Source organism: Columba livia, chromosome 12 (genome assembly GCF_036013475.1).
Source record: "Columba livia isolate bColLiv1 breed racing homer chromosome 12, bColLiv1.pat.W.v2, whole genome shotgun sequence".
NCBI classification, from domain to species: domain Eukaryota; kingdom Metazoa; phylum Chordata; class Aves; order Columbiformes; family Columbidae; genus Columba; species Columba livia.
In genome coordinates, this window is record NC_088613.1 from 18,288,782 (window position 1) to 18,311,384 (window position 22,603).

The 22,603-nt window shown below is 39.5% G+C and overlaps 1 protein-coding gene across 1 annotated transcript in view; it reads left to right on the forward strand.

The window, feature by feature from the left end:
* Nucleotides 1-22,603, forward strand: part of ABCB7 (ATP binding cassette subfamily B member 7) — a 42,752-nt gene that overhangs the window by 14,432 nt on the left and 5,717 nt on the right. Inside the window, exons 4-15 of the mRNA XM_065078009.1 lie at nt 828-947; nt 8,989-9,121; nt 9,546-9,814; nt 11,020-11,108; nt 11,191-11,278; nt 12,238-12,412; nt 14,618-14,775; nt 15,319-15,482; nt 15,651-15,780; nt 16,271-16,442; nt 19,345-19,448; nt 20,970-21,077. Of these exons, the coding sequence (XP_064934081.1) occupies nt 828-947; nt 8,989-9,121; nt 9,546-9,814; nt 11,020-11,108; nt 11,191-11,278; nt 12,238-12,412; nt 14,618-14,775; nt 15,319-15,482; nt 15,651-15,780; nt 16,271-16,442; nt 19,345-19,448; nt 20,970-21,077 (1,710 nt within the window). The remainder of the gene's footprint in view (nt 1-827; nt 948-8,988; nt 9,122-9,545; nt 9,815-11,019; nt 11,109-11,190; nt 11,279-12,237; nt 12,413-14,617; nt 14,776-15,318; nt 15,483-15,650; nt 15,781-16,270; nt 16,443-19,344; nt 19,449-20,969; nt 21,078-22,603) is intronic.

Genomic DNA, 22,603 nt, shown 5'->3' on the forward strand with positions numbered 1-22,603 from the left:
AGCCGTAACTTCATGGGACACCCGTTGAAGGTCTGTCCTTTGTGTTCCTGGAAACATGTCCTAAAACACATGGGCAGAGTAAGATTTCTCACTTCTCTGCAAAGGTGATAAGATGACCAAAAAAAACTGTGGAAGTGATTGTTGGAAATGCTTAAATTTGTTGTAATGCAACCAAATAGTCGGAGCTGAAAAGTATATACAGTTCAGTTTATATATCAGCATAAATGTTCAGTTTCAGAGATTTGAGTTGCTATAATGCTAGTGACTTAAAAAAAGAAAAATACTGCATTTTATTGTGACTTGCTGGATGTTTTCCAAACCACTTACGCTTATTGTAAACCTTTCAGGCTTCCTTCTTGCCTTAGTTTTTGTTACTTCGTTGTAATTGTTTTGGCTTTTTGGTTTTTTTTTTTTACTTTTCTGTCTGGTTGATTTTGTGCTGTTATAAAACAGCTTCCAAAGAAGAAATACCAAGCCCTTGCATTTTGTACAGAAATCTTGAGAAGGAAAAAAAGAAGGGTCAGTTTATTTTGTGAATTCTTTTAGCTGTGGTGAATTGTGGCTTTCTCTGTATTCCGTTTCCAGCTCTCTATACTTGCACTCTTGAGGACATGTGAATTAAGAACAATTTGTCTGTTTCAACAGCATGTCATGGGTATAAACCTAAAAATTTACAACTTGAGATTTTAGTCTCAAACATTGGAAAGTATCAGTTGCGTATCAAATAAAATACAGAAGAAATCAAAATGTATAAAATTCGTTCTTATTTATTCTGTTATTTTGCTTCTGGGGGTCTCTATAATACCTTTGTTTGTTCTTTCCAACAGCTGAAAGAGATAGATGCCAAGAAGATTATTAGAGCAATGTTGTCGTACGTGTGGCCCAAAGACAGACCAGATCTGCGAGCCAGAGTAGCCATATCTCTGGGGTTTTTAGCCAGTGCAAAGGTAAGTACAGATGCTCCGTTGTGCTGAGATAGTTACTATTCTCCTGGAGTTCACATAAGGAGTAATTATCTTTTTTATCATTTAAGAGCTTTTACTCTTCCTGTATCAGGAGCATACAGTATTAGAAATACTATCTTGGATTTTTTAACGGGGTATGCATGTCATCTGCATGTGTGTGCTTGGGGAGATCATGAAGATGATGACCAGAATTTTTATTTCTGTTGCTCGCATTAGTTTATTCCAGGATTTTCCATTGCAAATTAGTCGTTTACGGCATATCTTAAGGGAAGTGCGAGTTAAAGGTTGCTTACGGATGTTCTCTCGTCGTGTGGTGCTGTGTCTGTCAAACAGGATTTCTTCAAGGCTCTGTGCCCATTTCCAGCTCTGAACTTGAGCGGTGTGGTGGTGTCTACTCACAATTCTGGCTGTGCTGTGGGAAAAAGCATTTGACCTCCAGTCTCTTCTTGATATTTCTCTGTGAGATGAGAGTGGAATTTCTGTTGTTTCAGGGACTCCTCTGGTGCCCTAATGTGAAAGAAGCCATCTAACATTTCTTATATTGAACCATGCTTTCATTCAAATCACTTTTCTTGTAGTCTTTTCATTAGGAAGTGGAGGCTTGCTCCTACCTTTAGTTCATTGTGTGAAAGGATCTCTTACACTCTTGCCTTCAACAAAATTAGTGTTTGTTCATTCTTAGAAAGAAATAGGCATACAAAAGCTTTCCACAGGTGAATGTAGGATATAATTCAAATGTTGTGCAAACCTTGTAGAAATAGTTCAGAAGATCAAATGTTAACTTTGTGCAAAAAATCTTTTCCTTTTGAAAAAAAAAAATATTTGACTGCAAAATATTGGGAGTAAATTTTGTAAGGATCGCTGAGACATGGCTCAACTGGGTTGCTTCTAAGTATGGCAATTTTAACCAAACATAATGCTGATATTAATATCTTGCTGAGATATGCTAAAGTAGGTACTGCTTAGTAGTGAGTTTTAGCACTTAAGCTAGTTGCATTGGCAGTTTCTTACCATTCAGCAACATTGCCACGTCAAGAAAAGAGAGAAGAAACAAGTTTCAGCTATGTAGGTGATAGAAGAAGAGTACTTAAGAGAGAAACGTGCTCATTTGTTTGAGCTGAAGAGGAAAGGCTGATCATTTGGTCTCAGCTTGCTCCCGTGAGCAGTCTATCAGGTGCTTGCTGGTCCTGTCTGCAACAGATATTTTGGGTTGTGCTGCTGGTCAGGAAGTTGCTGATAACACAGGTGACAACATGTACAATACAGCAAGTCTGTACAAGTAGACTTCCACCCTTTATGTATGCCTGGGCAAAATATGCAGCAATGCTTTCGATTACACTTGAAAACTACCTGGGACGCTGCTCCAAATGCAGACGCTAGGAGCATTTTTACCTTGTATACTGTGCAGTTGTCCTCACAATAATATTTAACTTATGGTATGCTTGGTTCTTTGTGGCTTTGTGATGTATATTTAGGAATACCCCATTTACCAGATGGATATGAAAATTCTCATGTCTAACTCAGTTTCTTTTAAAAGCCTCTTGTTTGTAATGTGGATAATAATCCAAAGGAGGCTTTGAAAGAAGTTGGATGTATTTTCCTTTTTCTCTTCCTCACACTTCCTAATTTGTAGGGTTATAGGAATATGATGGAGAATGTGAATCCAGAATCTAATCTTGCATGTGGCAGCATCGTACCTCGCTTTTAGGAGATCTATTAATGTTTCAAGCAGCTTTCTGGGCTGTAATGGGAACAAAATTGGTGGCCAGGATGCCTGACTCTTGCAAATAGCTCAGTATTTGGTATAATTACAGAGCTATTACACTGGGAGGGAGAGAGATGTTTCCCCCTGTCAGAAAAATCAGACACTTAATGGCTCTTTGGAGAAGTAACTGGATGTTTGTATCTCTCTTAAGTGCTCTCTTTAATTTCCTACTTCAGATTCTGTACAAGGCTGCCTGGAAGCCCTGGTGTCCAGAGCAGATTCCTGGAAGGACAGAGCAGAAAACCTGTAGAGCATTGCCCAGGCTTTAGGAGATGCCTGTTGAAGGAGAAGTTTTTGTGAGAATGCTTGTTTTGGCAACCAAGGATTTCATGGGGAAAACACACAACCAGCTCTCTACAGAATATATATTATGTCATAACAAAGCTGCATTAGAACTTGGACATTATCAAATAACTGCAATTTATCACGTTGCCCCTCACCATCTGAGCTATGTCCACTCCTCCTGTGCAAAGTAAATTTTCTTGAATTGCTTCTTACTTTACACTTGCTAAGTATGTGTGTAGTTATTGTGGCATAACTGACTTGCAACAGCACATTACAGAGCTATAGTAAGTCTGTCATATCTTTGAACCTTGAACATCTGCTTTTCTTCCAGAGCAAACTAAGGGTCACTTTGTCCTAAAGAAAATGAAATACAAATCCGTTTACCTGTAGCTTGCCTGGACCTTGTATAATCCCGTGCAGTTTCCTCATTATCCCATTTGGGAGCCCTTTGTTCTGATTGCCTGTGAGGTTAATTACAATGTATTGACAGACCACACGAGCAGCTTGTTAAAGGTTCTCTGCTGTACAGATGTATCAGGCCAGGAATGTCAGCATATCTTTCTCCTTGCTGCAGTCTGGCCCAGTTTCTTTGTTCACTGTGAACCTGTCTGCATCTGAAGGATGTTACAGCCTTATTATGGGTTTTGTCTAAAGGCTGCTTGTTCTCAGGGGTTTTGCATAGAGAATTAGGTGCTCATGATGCCTGCTGCTGGTCACCTTCCTCCATAAGAAATAGTTGGTAAGCCTTTTGGCCAATTTTTTCGGAGTTTGACAGAAGGCCTTGAGGTTTTATATGTCTCTATTTCTAAAGTTAAATTTCGAATTAGAAGAACAGATCAAAATGGTGACTCTGAGACCAGAGGCTGTAGGGTGGCTTTAGTTTTATTCTAAGAAAACTGCAGAGAAGTCACAAAGGAGAGGTAGGTTATGAAATCTTCAGGCGCAGGAAAAAATTAAGAGTTCTGACCCAGTTTGATTTAACTTACCCACAAAACAGCTGGAAATCATATCTACTTTTCCTATTATTTGAGAAATGTTTTGGTTGTTTAAATCTTCCAGCTCAGGAAAGTTTAATTTCAAAAGAAATACCAGTTTGTGTGCAGCTACAGAAAAGCCCACAGTGACAATCTGTCTTGACTCCTTCTGTGGGGCCCAGCTGCCTGTCATTGCACACATTATTGTGATTTTTGGTTCCTTTTTGTCTACACAAAGCTGCTAGTAGCGTTGTTAGCCTTCGAAGTGAGCTGTTTGTATGGCTTTTTACGACTGGGGCTGACAGGATGGAGTCTGCTCTAGGGCTAGTAAGGTCTTGTCTTCCTTGGGAGATTTGTTGTATTATGACACACTTTACATTTTAATCTTAAATATTTATAGCCTATCTAGACATGTGTGATCTGAAAGATGCAACGGGAAGACAGGTGAGAGGAGCACACAGGCATTATCTATGTCTTCAGACACGTAGATTAGCCTGCTCAGGTTCTACATTTCTGGGGGTTTTTTCCACATTCCCCCACCCGTTTCTTGTCTTGTTTAGTGGGGTGTGTATCATAAATGCTTCTTTACTTTTCTGTTTCTTCCCTTCTTCTGTGACCCAAGAAGAAATGCGTTGGCTTCTGAACAGCTGAGTTAAACACATGAATATGACAAAATCGCTTGTCACCTCTGTCAGCGTGTAGCGGTTTTTGGCCTATTGGTCACAGGCCAAACACGTGTTCTTCATGAGCCAGAGAAATCTTTCAGACTATCTGTATTTCTCCGGACTGCTAATTCCCTAAGCTTCAGCAGAAGAAACTGTTTGGCTTAAGGAGGCGAGACACAAGCATTGTACTCTAAATTTTGTCTGCGTGCAGAGATAATGATATCTATCCAAGCAGTTAAGTATGTATGTATGATCTTGGTGTCCGAGTCGTTTTTGTGTGCTCAGATGGAGTTAGATAATGACCTTTAGAAGCTGTTAGCTTTATGAGAAGTTTCAGGTGACAGGTATTTTTTAATTTTTTAGTTGTTTTTTTTCCTCTTACTTGCAAAAGTACGTTTTAGGTCATCACCAAATTCGAGGAAGGCGTGAAACCAGCTGCTTCTTCCCTCTTTTGGACCACATTTTGGAGCTGCTTTAGCTGCCTTTCCTTTGTAAGGGATGGAGTTTTCTGGTTTTATTTCCACAAATGGCGTTGTTGGATGTGTACATTTATCTTGGTCCAGAGATAAATTCAGTCATCTTCATGTCAACGTTTCTCATTGAGTTATTGGCAAGAGAAGAGTTCACTGTAGAGCAGTTTTATCGTGTTGGGGCTCAGCCTGTCACTAATTCATCATCTTTATTAAACAAGAAATACTGGGAAGAGCAAAATGAGAGATAAGACTGTTTGCCTTAAAAGTACTGTAATCCCACAAGGGAATAAAGATGATGGTGCATTGTCAGCTTAAAACAGTGCAGTCATTTAAAAAAATGCTCAAACTCATTTAAGCATGATGCATTGCAGTATAATGTGCTGTTAAATGTGGGCAATTGAGTTGGGATGACTTCATGGGTGCCGTATTTGCTTTCCAATAAATTCAGGCAGGGCTAAACTATTAATTCAAAATTATCAATAGAAAATATACAAATCTATATTAAAAGGGTCTTTTTAATGGGAATAGTTGTTAAGCTTTCAGGCATTAGGAAGAGGAGGGAAACCTATCTAGGTCTGTTGTCTAAAACAGTTGTTTTGCAAGGTGGCTTTTCATGGTGCAGCTAAGTGCGCTCAAAGCTTTTTGTTCTGTGCCAGCAAATTTTGGCTGGTAAAGAGATAGCTGTGAGTTTATGTGGGAGACGGAAGTTTTGTTTTCATTAATGTGAACGTGATCTTGTTGACCTAACAAAGCGAGGAGGAAAAGCCTGTTTCTAATAACGGCCTCTCATCTCTCTTACTATGAACTTTGTAAGATTAACTTGTTTTTTTATTACTGGAAAGCAGACTGTCTTGATTGCTAATGGAAGGCTATATCACAGTATCACAGTATGTTTGGGATTGGAAGGGACCTCAAAAGATCATCCAGTCCAATCCCCCTGCTGGAGCAGGAACGCCCAGGTGAGGTCGCACAGGAACATGTCCAGGCAGGTTTTTAATGTCTGCAGAGAAGGAGACTCCACAACCTCCCTGGGCAGCCTGTTCCAGTGTCTGTCACCCTCACTGAGAAGAAGTTTTTTCTCAAATTTAAGCGGAACCTCTTGTGTTCCAGTTTGATCCCATTACCCCTTGTCCTATCATTGTTGGCCACCAAGAAGAACCTGGCTTCATCCTCATGGCACTCACCCTTTATATATTTATAAACATTAATGAGGTCCTCCCTTAGTCTCCTCTTCTCCAAGCTAAAGAGACCCAGCTCCCTCAGCCTTTCTTCATAAGGGAGGTGCTCCACTCCCTAATCATCTTTGTTGCCTTATTCTTGTTTAAGCTTTACCCTCCTGGAGTTAGAACAACTATAACCTGAGATCAGGCGTTAGATTTCATTTAAAACTCTATTGGGCAGAATAACGTTGATGTAAAAGACGACATTTCTGCAAAATTGTAGGCTGTTACCGGTTAAATTAATTGCGAATTGAGAACTAACATTCAAACAATACATACTTTCTCTTTAAGTGGACTTTAAGAAATATCTGTAGTTCTATTTCTAAACTACCTGTAGTGTAGCATGGTCTCTTGAAGAGGAAAATCCCTGCAGAGGAATTTGTGAGAATCTGCACAAAGCAAGACAATCTGCATTACAATAGTCTTATTTTCTACTGAGCGGTCTCTCCCAGGAAAACCTGCACTTTGTCATGTTGGTCATTACTGTAACACACACGGTAGTATATTCATCTTTATTAAGAACAAAATGCCACCCAAAAATTGAGTTTCTCTGAAGGGAATAGAAGGGTTTTTTGATTATACTGGAGAAGGCAGGGGGGGATTTGAATTTCAGTGTTGTAAAGATTCAAAATCTCTGTTAATGCATCCTCAGTTCTTTGTGGGACTTTATGCTTAAGGTTCAAGCGTGCTATGGCAGTTACTTGTTTGTCTGCGGCGTATAACTGAAGTTCCCACACCTTATTGTATACTGCTGCTTTGAGTGTTTGGTGCCTTTCCGCAGATAATGCTAACCTCTGGGCTGTTTTTTTAAATGGAGATTTCCCCAATTCCAATCTATTTAAATACGAGCTGTTGCTGAACAGCTCTCAGGCTTGCCCTGGATATATTTCAGAAGGGCGCATTTGAAGTAGGACCTGATCTTTCCAGCCATTTTCTTTTTCTCAGCCATAAACTAACCAGTAATGATGTCACCCAGATGCTCTCAGATCCCACCTGTTTCCTCTCAGGAGTTATCTAGATGATGCCGTATTGAGAATTTGGTAGTCTTTTTTTTTAGGGACAAGGAGAAAATGGATTCCTTCCTCATGTGCATTTAAAACTTTTGCCTAAAAGAGTGTTTAAAACCAATTTTAAAAAAGAATTAACTTAGGAATGGTTCTTTAATCCTGTAGTTAAAAGAAGTCTTTTCAAAACCCCAGTTTCCCATCTTGGTGAAGTACCTGTCTTCCGCTGCTTCCAGTAATTCATAACACTGGGGATATTTGATACTGGGATAGTTATTAGAATTACTAAAAGCCTTCCAGCTTCAGTTTGGACTGAAGTTATGAAAGACTTTACCACTCTTTTCACTCAAAACCTAGTTGTATGCATTTAATTTCCATTTTTTTCACTGGGCTTTCAGCTGACAGACTGAATACAATTTAGATCTAAGTGGGTACACAAAACATTTGGTGGAGAGAGCCGAAATATCTTTGTCAATCTGTTTTGTTTTTTGTTCCTTCTCATGTGAAATCACTTGTCATCTACCCACATTTTTTTTGCAAATATTGGAAAAAAAACCCTCCAACTTTAAGCACAGCCAGGTCACTGTAAACCATTTTAACCTCCGCTGCGATTACAAGGCTGTAGATCTTAACATCGTTGTTCCACTGCTAAAAAACTTGTATACCATATTTTCAAATCTTCAGTTAGAAGCAGTTTGAATTTATGAATTTGATTGAAGGCTGACAGTAATTTGTGTTTCTGGTTGGTACAAAGGAGTGATGTAACAATGGAACATTAAGGAGATTTAAAAGTTTCATGTTTTGTTTAAGATTTTCAGTATTTTGTCATGCTACAGGTGTGCAAATCGAACGTGCTAAAGTTGGTCTGTTTACATACCTAGCTGTCTTGCTTCTCAGATGCCGAGGAGACACCACTGTCAGAGGAGATGCCTTTGGGTCTTGGCGCTCTTGAAAAATAAGCGTTCAGTGGTGGATATGGCTCCAGTATTTTGTTGGAAAGCTCATATTATTAAAGTATTTTTAATGGAAAGTCTTTTGTGCTGCTGTGCCAGACTCTAGGGCTCGTGCAGAGGTGCAGTCAGTGTGTATGGTCATGTTGCAAATGGAAAGGGTTATTTAAATATTAAGGTAGTGTTAACAGTCAGAAGAGACAGAGCACAGGTTAACTTCTTTTCTTTGACTTCGCTAGAGCTTTGGTTTAATACACCTCAACTGACCCAGTGTTAGCAATATGTGGGTGAGCTGCTTCTTTTGCAGCAGCGGTTCTTCATACTGACTGTTGCCAGTATCACAAAGAGCAAACCACCTGTAATGACGACGTTGTTTAGCAGCATTGTGAGCATGTGTCTGCTACTTGATTCATTTCCAAGTCTTGCTATTGCTGTGTTGCCTGCTCAGCTTCAGCTTCAGTGCCTTTGCAGTGCACAGTTTGTTTAGGATAGCAGTTGATATTTAAAAGGAACCAGGAGTAAAGACTTGATGATATGGAGAATCCTGTGCTTGGAATCAAGAGAGCCATCTCACCCACACTGGGTGGTTAAGAACAAAAAGTAACAGTAGAGGGATTTCAGGCAAAATAGTCATGCTACATAGATATTTTAATGCATATGGACTAATTGGTGTTCTTATGCTTTTAGGCCATGAATATATTGGTTCCCTTCATGTTCAAATATGCAGTAGACAGCCTCAACCAGCTCTCTGGAAACGTACTGAACCTCAGTGATGCACCAAATACAGTGGCAACTGTGGCAACCGCTGTTCTCATTGGCTGTAAGTGGCGTTCCCAAATCTCTTGGCAAGTGTGAGTGTTGCTCGGGAAGGCGGGGGGTAGTGGAGCTGCTGCCCGTCGCACTGCTGGTTATTACATAGTCACTACTGTGTTATGTCTGCTTGCAATGATCTGGGACCTTGCTTCTGGTATTCCAATTAAGAAATGAAATAACACTTATAGAAATGATTCTTGATTAGAAATCCTACCCTTTCTTATAAGCAACTGCAAAGGAAATGGATTTAAAATGTGCGTACAATAGTTTGTAAATGAAAAATAGCATCAAGTTTTGGAGCAATTAAGTATAAATTACCTTTGAACTAAAAATGTTGAATATATATGAAGAATGAGTCTAATGTAATTTCATGCATGAAAGGAAGTTAAAAACATAATCATTTTCATTTTGTAAACTTCATCTTTTTTTAGATGGTATCTCAAGAGCCGGTGCAGCATTATTTAATGAAGCTAGAAATGCAGTATTTGGGAAAGTAGCTCAAAATTCAATCAGAAGGATAGCAAAGAATGTTTTTCTGCACCTGCATAACCTGGACTTGGCGTTCCATCTGAGTAGGCAAACCGGAGCTCTGTCAAAAACCATCGACAGAGGAACAAGAGGCATCAGTTTCGTTCTTAGCGCTTTAGTATTTAACCTGGGACCTACCATGTTTGAAGTGGCACTAGTCAGTGGAATTCTGGTAGGTGGTGTTCATTCCTGAGTTGGAATTGTCTCATTAGAAATGATACATTAGTTTTCTTTTACCAAAGTCTACTGAGTGTTAATAATAATACTAATTGAATTTACAAGGTAATTTTGAAAGCAGCTACTGTAAAGGAGAGCAATCCATAATTTTCAAATATTAGTTACTTTAAATTGGCTAATTTGAAATTATTTTCACATTTGACTCCTGTCTTCAGCAAGTAGTGTTTATGTGGATAGTTTTTAATGTTTTTCTTTCAAATTGTTTTAAAAATGAAATCAGAAGAGAAAATTGTGCACACAAGCATCAAATATATCTGGGTAAAGACTGAGGGAGCAGAATATAAATGTGCAGGAATGTTGTGTTAGTGTGTTGAGGATGGAGGGGGATGATTCCTGGCTCTGTTCTCAATACTGGTCTTTACTTAGAAGTGAACCTGGCAATTAAAATTATCTTTTGGAAAAAGACCTGTCCTTCTTGCAGGTTTTAAGCTTAATAAGCTCCAGTTTAAACTTCACTTTTATAAACCACACTTAGTATCTTTGAAATCAGGATCTTCGGATATTTATATGCTAAAATCTAAATCTCAATTATGTTGCTTGGACTGAATTCAAATGAAGAATCTTGTTTTGTTTATTCTGCTCCTTTTTCAAAGCACTTAATCAAATTTGAATGTAATAATACGAGTTCAAAACGCTGTTGTTCTTGGGTAGAATTTTATAATCTTTGGAAGTTGCAAATCAAGCTGGCTGTCAGCCAACCCGCCGTGACGCTTTCATTTGTCTTCTTATGGCTTTTGTCTCCTGATATACCCTAAAGTAGAGAAATCGCATCGTAAATTGGTTTGCAAGGCCATTTGTTTCTTCTGCAGTGTTCAACCTTTCTCAAAATCTACCCAAACCCATGTAAACACATACTTACTTGTGCGAACAGCAATATTTATGGTATATAATGGCAAAAAACCTTGCTGGTATTATGCTATACCCTGGCTCTTGGTTATCTCCTTCTGCCTTGTTATCCGTACTCTTCTCTTTGCTACTTTTGAGTTTGTGCCTGTATTTAGTCTTAAGCTGTTCAGAGCACAGAGTGTGTTGGGAGGAACCTTCAGAGTTCTTCTCTCAGGCTAAGCTATCATCGTTTTGAGACAACAATGACATTTTGACAATGATTATTATTTTTTCCTTTTATTTTAAATATTGTAGTATTACAAATGTGGTGCAGAGTTTGCTTTAGTAACCCTGGGGACGCTGGGAGCCTACGCAGCCTTCACGATAGGAATTACCCAGTGGAGGTAAGACATGCCCTCAGGTTGATCTACGGACTTGGTGTTGCTAAGCCTGAGCTCTTGACTGCATTAAGCCTTCATTTGACAGGACCAAGTTTCGAATAGAAATGAACAAAGCAGATAACGATGCCGGTAACGCTGCCATTGACTCGCTCCTAAATTACGAGACTGTGAAGGTAGGACCAGTCTTTACTACTTAGCTCTTTGTCTTCTGTCAGCCTAAGCAATGTGAGTCACGAGATTCGTCTTTCACAGGGCTATGTATTTGGAGCAATAGTGTATTTTAAAACATTATTAATGTGAAGAGTCCTACATGATATTGACAGAGCAGCATGAAAGTTGTTAGTGGGGCTTGGAAAAAAATTTGCTGACAAAGAGTGAGAAGTTTCTTTGAGGACTGAATTGCCTTCACCATCAGTTTCTCTAAAATGTAAACTGAGAGCCTGGAAGAAGCTTCTCTTCACTTGTTTGCGAAATTGTCTTCTGAATGTGACACACTGTATTCCCAAGTGACCATGTGTAGTGTTTTCTTAATCTGTTGCAGTTTGTAGCACTGCAGTGCAATGTTTCCGTGAAAGAGCAGGTCTCTCTTCTATTGCTACTGTTAAAATATCCTGTGGCCAGCTTGGAGGTTGCCCAGGCTCAGGCCTATTTTATGCTTCTTTTAACCGGAGAGCTAGAACTGGGAAGATAAGCGGCGGACTGAGCTGTGAAGCAGGACCCAGGAGCAGATGTTGGGTGAGAAGTGCTGCTCTGGAGAATTTGCCATCATCACACTGACAAGGATGTTCTAGTACATAGAGGACAGTAACTTTTTATTCTCATTAGTATCTAGTGGCAGCTGATTTTAATTGGGTAGAAGTTCTGCAAGACAGGCACCCAGTTTTAGTAGAACTGAGTGTGGAAGGGATTTCCATAATGTCTCCTTTCCCAGTGCAGGATGTGCTGCGGTTTGCTCCTGGGTTTTGTTTTCACACACTAATCTTTTGTGATCTTTTCTCTGTGGTCATGAGGAGTGCTGAAGGGGGCTTGTGTGTCCGTCTATGCATGGAGTATGTTTACACTGAACTTCAGTGAAATGTCTAGCATGGTATGTTTGGGAATGTGACATTTCTTATTGCTGTGTATGTCGCAGTATTTCAATAATGAGAAATATGAAGCCCAGCGGTATGATGGATTCTTGAAGACATATGAAAACGCCTCCCTGAAGACTACCTCTACATTGGCTCTCCTCAACTTCGGACAGAGCGCTATATTTAGCATTGGCTTAACGGCCATCATGGTGCTTGCTAGCCAGGGCATTGTTGCAGGTAACTGATCTGTCTATAAGCTAAAAATGACCCTCCTTTACCTTAATTCACTCATAACAGAGGTGTTAGTTAACTTACGGTTGATGTCATGGTTCATTTTGACGGTTTTTGCTTTAGAGTTTTGGGCATTTTTGCTTCTTGGAGTATTATTAATTCAATTTTTTATATGTATATATTTATCAGTATCTAATATGATTTTATTAGAAACATTTTAAAAGTTTAGCAGCTAGTGAAAGATTCTAAGAAAATGTAACTTTGGAAGGCTCCGTTGAAGAATTGTGAAAGTGTATAAATACAAATACTTCTGTGGACCTTCTACAAAGGTCCTTTCTTCTTGCTCTCCTCCCTCCCCGTGTTGGCAAGATTCTAAACTTTTCCCCAGTGTGTACATACCCATGTGCTTTGTGTCCAGTAGTTTTATTACCAGTGTCCTTCACTTTCCTTACATTAATAAGGGCACATTATTAAAATAATTGTTTCCATATGTTAGAGCTTTTCGTCTATATTTGTTTAGTTTACTACACAAAGTAAAGCCTGCTTGTCTAGGAAGACATGGTACAGGCTTCAAATATGGTAGATGAGGCTCAGCTAAAGGAAATGAAATTTAACAAGGGCAAGTGTAGAGTCCTGCATCTGGGCAGGAACAACCCCAGGTTCCAGTATAGGTTGGGAAACTACATATTAGAGAGCAGTGTAGGGGAAAGGGACCTGGGGGTCCTGGTGGACAACAGGATGACCATGAGCCAGCACTGTGCCCTTGTGGCCAGGAAGGCCAATGGTACCTGGGGTGGATTAGAAGGGGGTGGCTAGTAGATCGAGAGAGGTTCTCCTTCCCCTCTACTCCGTCCTGGTGAGACCACATCTGGAATATTGTGTCCAGTTCTGGGCCCCTCAGTTCCAGAAGGACGGGGAACTGCTGAAGAGGGTCCAGCGTAGGGCAACAAAGATGATTAAGGGAGTGGAGCACCTTCCTTATGAAGAAAGGCTGAGGGAGCTGGGTCTCTTTAGTCTGGATAAGAGGAGACTAAGGGGGGACCTCATTAATGTTTATAAATATATAAAGGGTGAGTGCCATGAGGATGGAGCCAGGCTCTTCTCGGTGGCAAACAATGATAGGACAAGGGGTAATGGGATCAAGCTGGAACACAAGAGGTTCCGCTTAAATTTGAGAAAAAACTTCTTCTCAGTAAGGGTGACAGACACTGGAACAGGCTGCCCAGGGAGGTTGTGGAGTCTCCTTCTCTGGAGACATTCAAAACCCGCCTGGACATGTTCCTGTGTGACCTCACCTGGGCGTTCCTGCTCCAGCAGGGGGATTGGACTAGATGATCTTTTGAGGTCCCTTCCAATCCCAAACATACTGTGATACTGTGAACGTGGTTTTAGAGTAAAAATAATGATGCTTTAAACACTGTTAGTCTCCAGATGTGTTTGAAGGGTAGGCCTTTCTATCGCGCTGTCTTTCTTGCCTCTGCTTTGCTCTTTTTCAGAGGTGCCAGGACAGGGAAGAGTTACAGTGTGAATGAATAAGTCAGTAGGTGCAGTTTCTGGCTGTCTTTAAGAAAATTCAGAATAACCTTTAAGCCGGATGGCAGAAATACTAATTTAAATCATCTTTCTTGACCTGTTTCAGCTGAACTGACCTGGCACATACGTTTAGCTAGTGTGTCATCCTGAGTTTTTCCTTGATCGACATATTTGATATTAAGCTGCCCAGAGGTTCTCACTGTGTGTTTTAGCAGCTCTGTTGTATATTGTATGAAAGTCCTCTCTCTCGATCACGACAAATTCTACCATTTGGATTTGTCTGTAATTGTACAATCTGATTCTTGCTTTCAGATATCAGTTCCTCCCCTTCTGACTTATTTAGGTCCCTTTATGTTTCTCTCTGGAATTTACAACCTCATGTTTTCTGTGAATTTCCTGTTATGCTGCTTCTCTTATTTTCCAAGTGCTATTATGTCATGGTTGTTTTTTTCCTTCAGTGAAATCCACACAAACATTGCCATTCATTTCAGGCACTTTCCTATGTAAAATCTGATCTTCTGGGAATGCGTTGTTGTTTACTATTTAAACACCTTGTTTTAGAAATGGGATAAAAGAAACTAGAATTGATTGACTTTATTTTTTAAAAAATCTTGTGGTGCTTCCTAACAAGACAACCCTTCAAGTCTCCTTATTCTCTCACATCCGTTTTGTCTTAAGGCAGCCTTTCTGTTGGAGATCTAGTAATGGTGAATGGATTGTTGTTCCAGCTTTCTCTTCCCCTAAACTTCCTGGGAACAGTGTACAGAGAGACAAGACAAGCACTTATAGATATGAATACCTTGTTTACGCTTCTCAGTGTAGATACCAGAATTAAAGTAAGTAGTAGCTTATTTTCCTAAAGTATCGGGGTATTTAATAGGGCTGGTTCCTGGCAGTGCCGTCATTTCACCCTGTTTGTTACCTTCCAGGTTTAATTTCTGTTCAAGAAAGAGATTTTGTCTAAGGATATTGTTCTGCCTCGTTTAAGTGCAGTTAGTGCAACAGCAGCTGCTTTTTTCTTGCAGAATCTTTCAATGACAGCAAAAGTTGCTTCGTGGAAGCTATGTTTGTACTGAATTTCTTTTATTTAAGTATTCATGCCTTATGCTTGAATTTTTATTTGTAATTAATGATGCAGAATTTGTTACTCCAAATGAAGTTGTGAAGCAGAGTGTTTACAGCAGAAGCTTTTACTTTCTTTGGGGGAAAAAGAGGAACAAAACAATTTAACTTGTGTGGTGGATTATAATTACTTTCAACGTATCCAAGCTGGAGTGTCTATTTATCTTTTTCTGAGCTAGGAAATGGACTGTTCAGCTTGTTGAACTGCTTGAGATACTTTCTGGGCAGCGTATAAAATGGCACTCTCCTCTTAACAGGACAAAGAGCTGGCTCCACCCCTGCAGATCACACCGCAGACTGCTTCCATCGCCTTCGATAATGTGCATTTTGAATACCTTGAGGGGCAGAAAGTCCTTGCTGGAGTGTCTTTTGAAGTCCCCGCAGGAAAGAAAGTGGCCATTGTAGGAGGTAGTGGGTCAGGGTGGGTAAATGGACTAAATACACCAATCGATGCAGAATTTTGTTTCTTCAGTGCATTTGTTCTTGTGTTTTGCTTTTTATTGTTTGTGTTTGTGACATCAGTTCTGTTGGGAGACTGTAAATAGCAAACCAGAAATGTAACATTAGCTTCAATTCTTTTCAATTTCAGGAAAAGCACAATTGTAAGATTATTATTTCGTTTCTATGAACCTCAGCAAGGAAATATTTATATTGCTGGACAGAACATCCAAGATATCAGTTTGGAAAGTCTGAGAAAGGCAATAGGAGTTGTACCTCAGGTATACCATGTTTCATTCTCCCGGAGTAGTCCACTGTAGTAGTAATTGTGGGTATTGTGACACTGGTTCAGTGAAGGCCAATCCTAACGCAGTCTAGTTCTGGTGAAAGTCACCATGCCGCTTTTATTTTTTTTTCCTCTGGGAAATATTATGTATTTATGTGCATCATCATATAGATCCAATTTCTGAAACGTGTTTAAGCCTCTTCATGAGAAACTGCCTCCAGCTTAAAGTGATTTAGCTTTAGAGTTGATCACCACCCATAACAATTCAGTAAAGTAGTAGAAGTATGCATGACATACATATATTTAGGACACAAAATGGATTAATCCCATTTTTGGGAACAGAAATTTTCCCAAATACTTCTACCTTCAGGCTCTGTAGAAAAATATGAGATATTCTGGATTGTTTTTTTTTTTCATGCAGTAGGGACAGTTTTTAAACTGCTGTTCATGATTTCTTGTTTAAAATATTCTTTCCATAAATGTAGGATGCTGTTCTCTTCCACAATACTATCTACTACAATCTGCTTTATGGCAATATCGATGCCACACCAGAAGAGGTGTACGCGGTAGCAAAACTGGCAGGAATCCACGATGCTATTCTTCGAATGCCAAATGGTTACAACACTCAGGTTGGTGAACGAGGACTCAAACTCTCAGGTAGGTTCTTAAGTGCGTATGTTCTTTGTGTCCCCCTTGCTACCACCCAGTTTAACACGTAGTTTATTCCTCGGTCAGACTTGCTTTTAGCTTATTTACATTATAACATAATCATAAGGCTAAATATTAATATGGAGATCTTTAGTCTAAGACACCTGTAGTCTACAAGATATTTAAAGGAATGTATTTTCAGGGGATAGTGTTAAATGAGTTGCATGTAATGCATCTAAGTAAAAGTGATCTTTCTCATAATCTGTTTGGGTAGAGGAATGTGTGTGAATAGAACCGGGAACTTTATGTGTGTGCTTTGCATGTAGGATGTGATAGGCTTATATATCTCCATAGACCTTCCAAATTAGAATTCTTAAATCTAAGCTCGTTAACAGCTGCAAGTTAGGTGGTGGTTTGGTTTTGCTGTTGATAGTACGTAAGGCAACGGGATATGTTGCTGCAGCATGGTCATTTTGGATCCTGTTGGTAATGAAGGGGCCTTTGTGTCTTGTGTGTTTCTTACCTGTGAATTGTGTAAGAAACAACATGAAAATGGTGTCTGCATATCTGCAATCTATGGACTTATACAGCCTTGGTAGTGAAACAAAAAACCCACAAGTTTAGGTTCTCAAGGTTCCTCCATATTTGGGTATGCACTCTACACAATAGTGTAACTGTTCTAGACCTGAAAGATCATATCATGGCATTAGCCAGGCTTTGCTAGGCATGCTAGCCTTTCGGGGCCACTCGTACACAGAATTCACTTTACTAGTTCTTCTCTACAGCTGAAAAGCTCTTCACCAAGAGGGTTGTCAGGCATTGGAACAGGCTGCCCAGGGCAGTGCTGGGGTCACCACCCTGCAGGGGTTTGAAAGATGCAGAGATGAGGCTCTTAGGGACATGGCTTAGTGGTGGGCTTGGCAGTGCCAGGTTAGCGGTTGGACTTGGTGATCGTAAAGTTCTTTTCAGCCATAAGTGTTTTGATGTCCCATTCCAAATCTGGAGAAGCATGTGCAGGCACGTTGGAGTTTCTGTCTAGTCCAAGAAAAACACTAAGTCCTGATTTGTTTTGTCTTCTTAAAAAAATATTTTGTGGGAGAAATGGGGTGAGTGAGAGCTCTGTGAATTTAAGTGTCTTCTTTGAAATCCAGCCATTTTATATGTGGGATGAAAAATGGAGGTTTTGGGGAGCACTGGCGTGGTGGGTGTCCCAGTGAAAGGCACAATGGCCATTAACAGGAATCACCGAGCTGTGAACAGCAGCAGCGGCGTGTGGGGCCGGTAAAGGCCACAATCTTAATTTGGGACCCTGTGAACAGTTAAATCTATTCAGCACAGCAAATAATTAGTTTAAAAAATAACGAGTAAATTAAATTCTCCCTGTATGCAAAAAATTAATACATTATGGATTCCTTTCTTCAAGTGAATGAACAGTTTACTTCCTTGTGGACTGATGTTAGAAAACTATATGTCAGAAGTGCTGGCTTGATACTTCAAAACTGATTTTTTTATATATATTTGGCAAGAACCTTAGTACAAAGGAGAGTTCCCTGATGACTGCGCAGTAGCCTGGGTATGAGTTACTCTCCCCTGGAGTGATGATTTTTTTCCTTACTTGTGTGCTATCAAAATAGGCATAAGGAAATCTTAATTCCAATGAGAACTTTATCAATTGAAATGGTAAAATAAGCATTTAATGTGGTTCTTACTGATCTCAATGATTGACTCAGAGAGAGTAAATCATGAAAAACAAGCTGTTTTGGCTTTTATCAAGTAGAATCCATTTCAGTGTTTTCTAATAGATGTGTGTGACAGACAGAGCTGTTACAGCCCCAACCCCTGGCTTTGTGAACAAAACAGTCGCCGTGCTGCTGTCCTGAATATGAATGGAGAAGAACATGAAACAAGTCGATATGCTACAAATGTAATGAAAGACCTTGGATTTTGTTATTGTAGTATGTCTTTCAAACACGGATATTGTCAAGCTGTGAGTTTTTGAACATGCTTTAGAGGATAGAGACAGTATATTAAAATAGACTAAGTAAATTCTACAGTTCTAATTGCTACCGAGTTCTGCCAAAGACAGTTAAAATTTGAACTGCAGCATTATTATCAGCCTTTTAAATGGTGTATTAAAGCGTGTTCTCTCCTGATAGGAATGGAACATTAACAAGAATAAAATGATAATAAATGGAATGTTTTGAAGCCTTGAATAAAACAAAGGAGGGACAAGAGCACAAATGTGAAACGTTTGCATTGCATACCAAATGTTTAACAGATTTTAAGCTCTCAAATTTACCTGTTTTACTGTCTGTAAAGGTTTTTCTTGGGTAGATGTTGGCAGCGAGGCTTGTGAAGAAAGGAAACCATGGTCTGAAACTTGGTCATATCAGAAACCAACAGGCAGTAGATTGCATAACAAAGGTGGTTTTCAGCACCATATTAATTGTGTTCTTTAATTAAATTTGCTGGTTAAAGCTGTTAGGTATGGACAGAGCACTGTTCATTTGTGAGAGAAGACAGATCTTTGTGTGCAAATTGGCAGATGGGGCAGAGCTTGGACCAAGTAAATGAGCTCATACTCCTTGGTGTATGGAGTGAGTTACTGTGTATTGCTGATAGTTACCTGGTCTTTCCTTGTAGCATGTACAACATAGTTCTGTCATTTTCCAAAACGATAAGCAATCTTGAATTGCTTTGGATTTACCAAGGAGCAGGAACTTGTGTGATATCTTATACAGCATGCACGGACCTACAACTATGATGTATATTAAAAGAAAATAAAAGGAGAAGGGGGGGAAATAACCACTGCCCAAAACAGTCATGTCTACTGTTGGATTTAGAATATGTCAATTGTAACTTCATCTTTTGTTTTCCCTCTCCTGTCCTCCACCCCCTGCGCTGCCTTCAGGAGGAGAAAAGCAAAGAGTTGCAATTGCTAGAGCAATGTTAAAGGAGCCACATATTTTTCTCTATGATGAAGCCACATCATCTTTAGATTCAATCACAGAAGAGGTAAATTGGGATTTTAAAAAAGTATAAATCTTAAGTGGTGTAATGGTGTCTGATTTTGATGCTTTTTCCTTGTTCTTTTCCTCTCAGAAAAGATTCTGTTCTTTTGCCAGATTGCTATCGTGTGTCTTCCTGGTATTATTATTATTAGGAGATGGTTAAGGCCTTTTCCTGAAGGCCAGAGCAGTGATACTGAGTCTCTGTCTCCCTTGAGACATAGTGAAGGATATCAGCTCTGGGTGTATTTTCTGTTTTACACTCTTGAGGTCCCATTCACTGTTGAACATTCATCTCTTGAAGTCGTTGCAAATACCTCATGTAGCCATGAAGTATGAAGCTTTCCAATCCACCTTGAAAGGTGTTTAGATGACACCTAGCATTCACTAAAAATGTCTCATAAGGAGTTGTGACGTAATGCAGACAGAAAATCTCCTGTTTGCGGTGCAGCGTCATTCTGAGATGCAAACCGGGTAGGTGTAGCCTGCAGTGTTGGTATCAATTTGCATTCACTCCTCAGGAAGGGCTGGGAAACATCAGAGCGTTGTGACATAGACATCGTGACACTGCCACAGTAACTGCGTCAGGCTTCACCACTGCATCTCTGCTTTAACACAGAACTCTCAGCACCAGCCGTCATTTCACAAACTAATGTCATCTAGAGCTACGTTTGTGTTCACTTATGCAGATTGAGTGAGTTTATTGACCTGTAATCACTAAATTACTTTAATTTTCCAGATACAAAGAAAGCAGAGTACAAACTGTACCTCTGTATAGTACAGCATTCAAATATAGTACAGAAATGTTCATAACACACAGTTCTACAGAACACTGCTTGGTTTCCTTCTCTCTTTTGCTAAGAATCATAAGCAAAGCTGAAGGTTTCACAGCAAACTGCGCTTTAAAGACTGTATGTCTGGTAATTGAAATGTTTTCTGTCAAAGGCAAACAGGAAGTTTTACTGGAAGATAAAGTGGATGCTTCACTTCCCTATTAGTGCTGCTTGCATTTGAATGCAGTTTGGGAAGGTGGAAGGCTGCCCACAAAGGAAGCAGCAGATAGATGGTAATTCCCAGGACTGCTTTATGTTCCGCACTGGCATGATAGAGAGAGGGATGCTTTTCTTTAACTGTCACTGATTGGAAAGTATGGTGATGATGATCTACTATTTTCATGTGCCTTCACTGCAGTTCATGTTGATTTTGTAGCATGGCTACACAAGGAACATTTTCCTGAAATCAAGTGACGCTTCTCTTCCTTTGTCCCTTGGGGTATCTCCATTTTTCTGTGAATACAAGCTTTTTTTGCAGTTTGAGGACTTCATCAGAGCCACAGATATTTAACACTTGGGATTCTTCTGTTTCTTCTGTAGATCCTCATAGCTGGTTCTTACTAGGAAGCTATAGCCCTACTGGAGATGTTTTTCAAAGCTCATTTACAGTCATTCGCATATTTCCAGACAGCATTTGATTCCTCTTCATAGCACCTAGGAGTGTGTGAGAGTTTGTCTCTATTTTAATCTTGCAGAATATCCTCAGCGCCATGAGGGACATGGTGAAACACCGAACATCGGTTTTCATTGCGCACAGGTTGTCAACAGTAGTTGATGCGGACGAAATCCTCGTGCTGGATCAGGTGAGGTGATCACCCTGTGGTGTGTAATTTTCACGTGTCAGTGTTGTTTTAGGGAATCTGTGTATCAATTTTGAAATACTATACTCCCACCAAGCTACGGAAAGTTCTTTTTTTTAATTGAAGTGAGCCGTGTTAGATAATTCTAGCCCAAGCCTTGCTTTTTATACATTTCTCTTCTTTGCAACTAAGAGTTTATTGGTTGCAAAAACTTGCATGTGTCACTCTGTTATACGCTGTATTTTTCCTTCATTTGCGTACTTCACTTATTTGCATGTTCTTTATATGGATTATGACACATTTCACGTGATGCTCTGGGACTGGGTTAATGTTGCATGTTTTTAATCTAACTTATTACATACTTCTGTCAGGTTAGGTTTCCTACTATGTTCCCCCAATTTATGATTCATTCTCATTACTGAGTGTCTGTTTTTCACGTACATCCATAGTTGTGTTTTTTCTTAGAGCAGAAAGAGAGAGAACAGCATGTTCTCTTTCCATGCAGATAAAATTGTTGTAGGATTGTTCAATTCATTATGTTATAAATCTGAACAATCATCTATTGTACCTGTAGAAAAGTGATTGTTCCCTTTCCGTGTGCTTCTCCTATAAGAAAAAACGAAGTTTCAACATTTGATTTACTAATATCTCTATTCATCTGTTACCTGATACTCAGTCTGTTCTAAATCCATTTTCTTCTCGATTACCCACACCTGGCTGTAGATTAAAAATAAACAGCTGTTCTTATTAGAACTTAATAGTTACTCTTTTAACTGATCATGCTGGAAATACAGTGCTCTAATCTGATCATAAGTGTTAAATTTATCTCTGCGTTCATTTTTTTCAGTTGTTATTTATATGCTTGTGATTATAGGTGTATTTAGTGACTAAAATAAGCATATCTAAAGGAAAATAAATTATTTCTACAGTACATTAAATGATTTAATGGGGAATTAAAGCAAAATCTTACAAAATAGTGATATTCATGACTATCTTTGCTATACAAATCACAGCTCCATAGGAATTCCAAAATGAATCACTCCTGCTCTCTGGAGTTTTTATTTGGTTTTGATCTTGTTTTTTCAACTTCTGCTGAAAAATCATTTCCTAAGGTGTATCCTTTATGTAAGTGCATGTTAAAACATCTTGCAAATGTTTTTTAACATGTTATGAGGCAATCTGCGACTTTTTGTTTTCGACGCAAGTTTTCACAGCTTACTAAGAGTGTGTTTTGTGTTATAGTGTAACTGTTAAATTGAAAATAAAAGCACAACCTAAAGCTGTAAAACAGCTAGGGTGCTCGCTTTCCTGAATGTTGTTAGTGTAACAAAGATTGTGAATGAGCGAGGCAGCATGGTGCATCACTTCTAGTGCTCGGCTGCTTCGTGAGGCATCGCCGGCGTTCGCTCAGCAGAGAGTTGCCTCTTGTCATCCCATTTTGATTGATGAGCGCTGCGTTAACAGCCAGATAAACGGGGCTCGGGGGGGGAGACGAGACGAGGTGGCTGTGGCTGGGTTTGTTTAGCTGT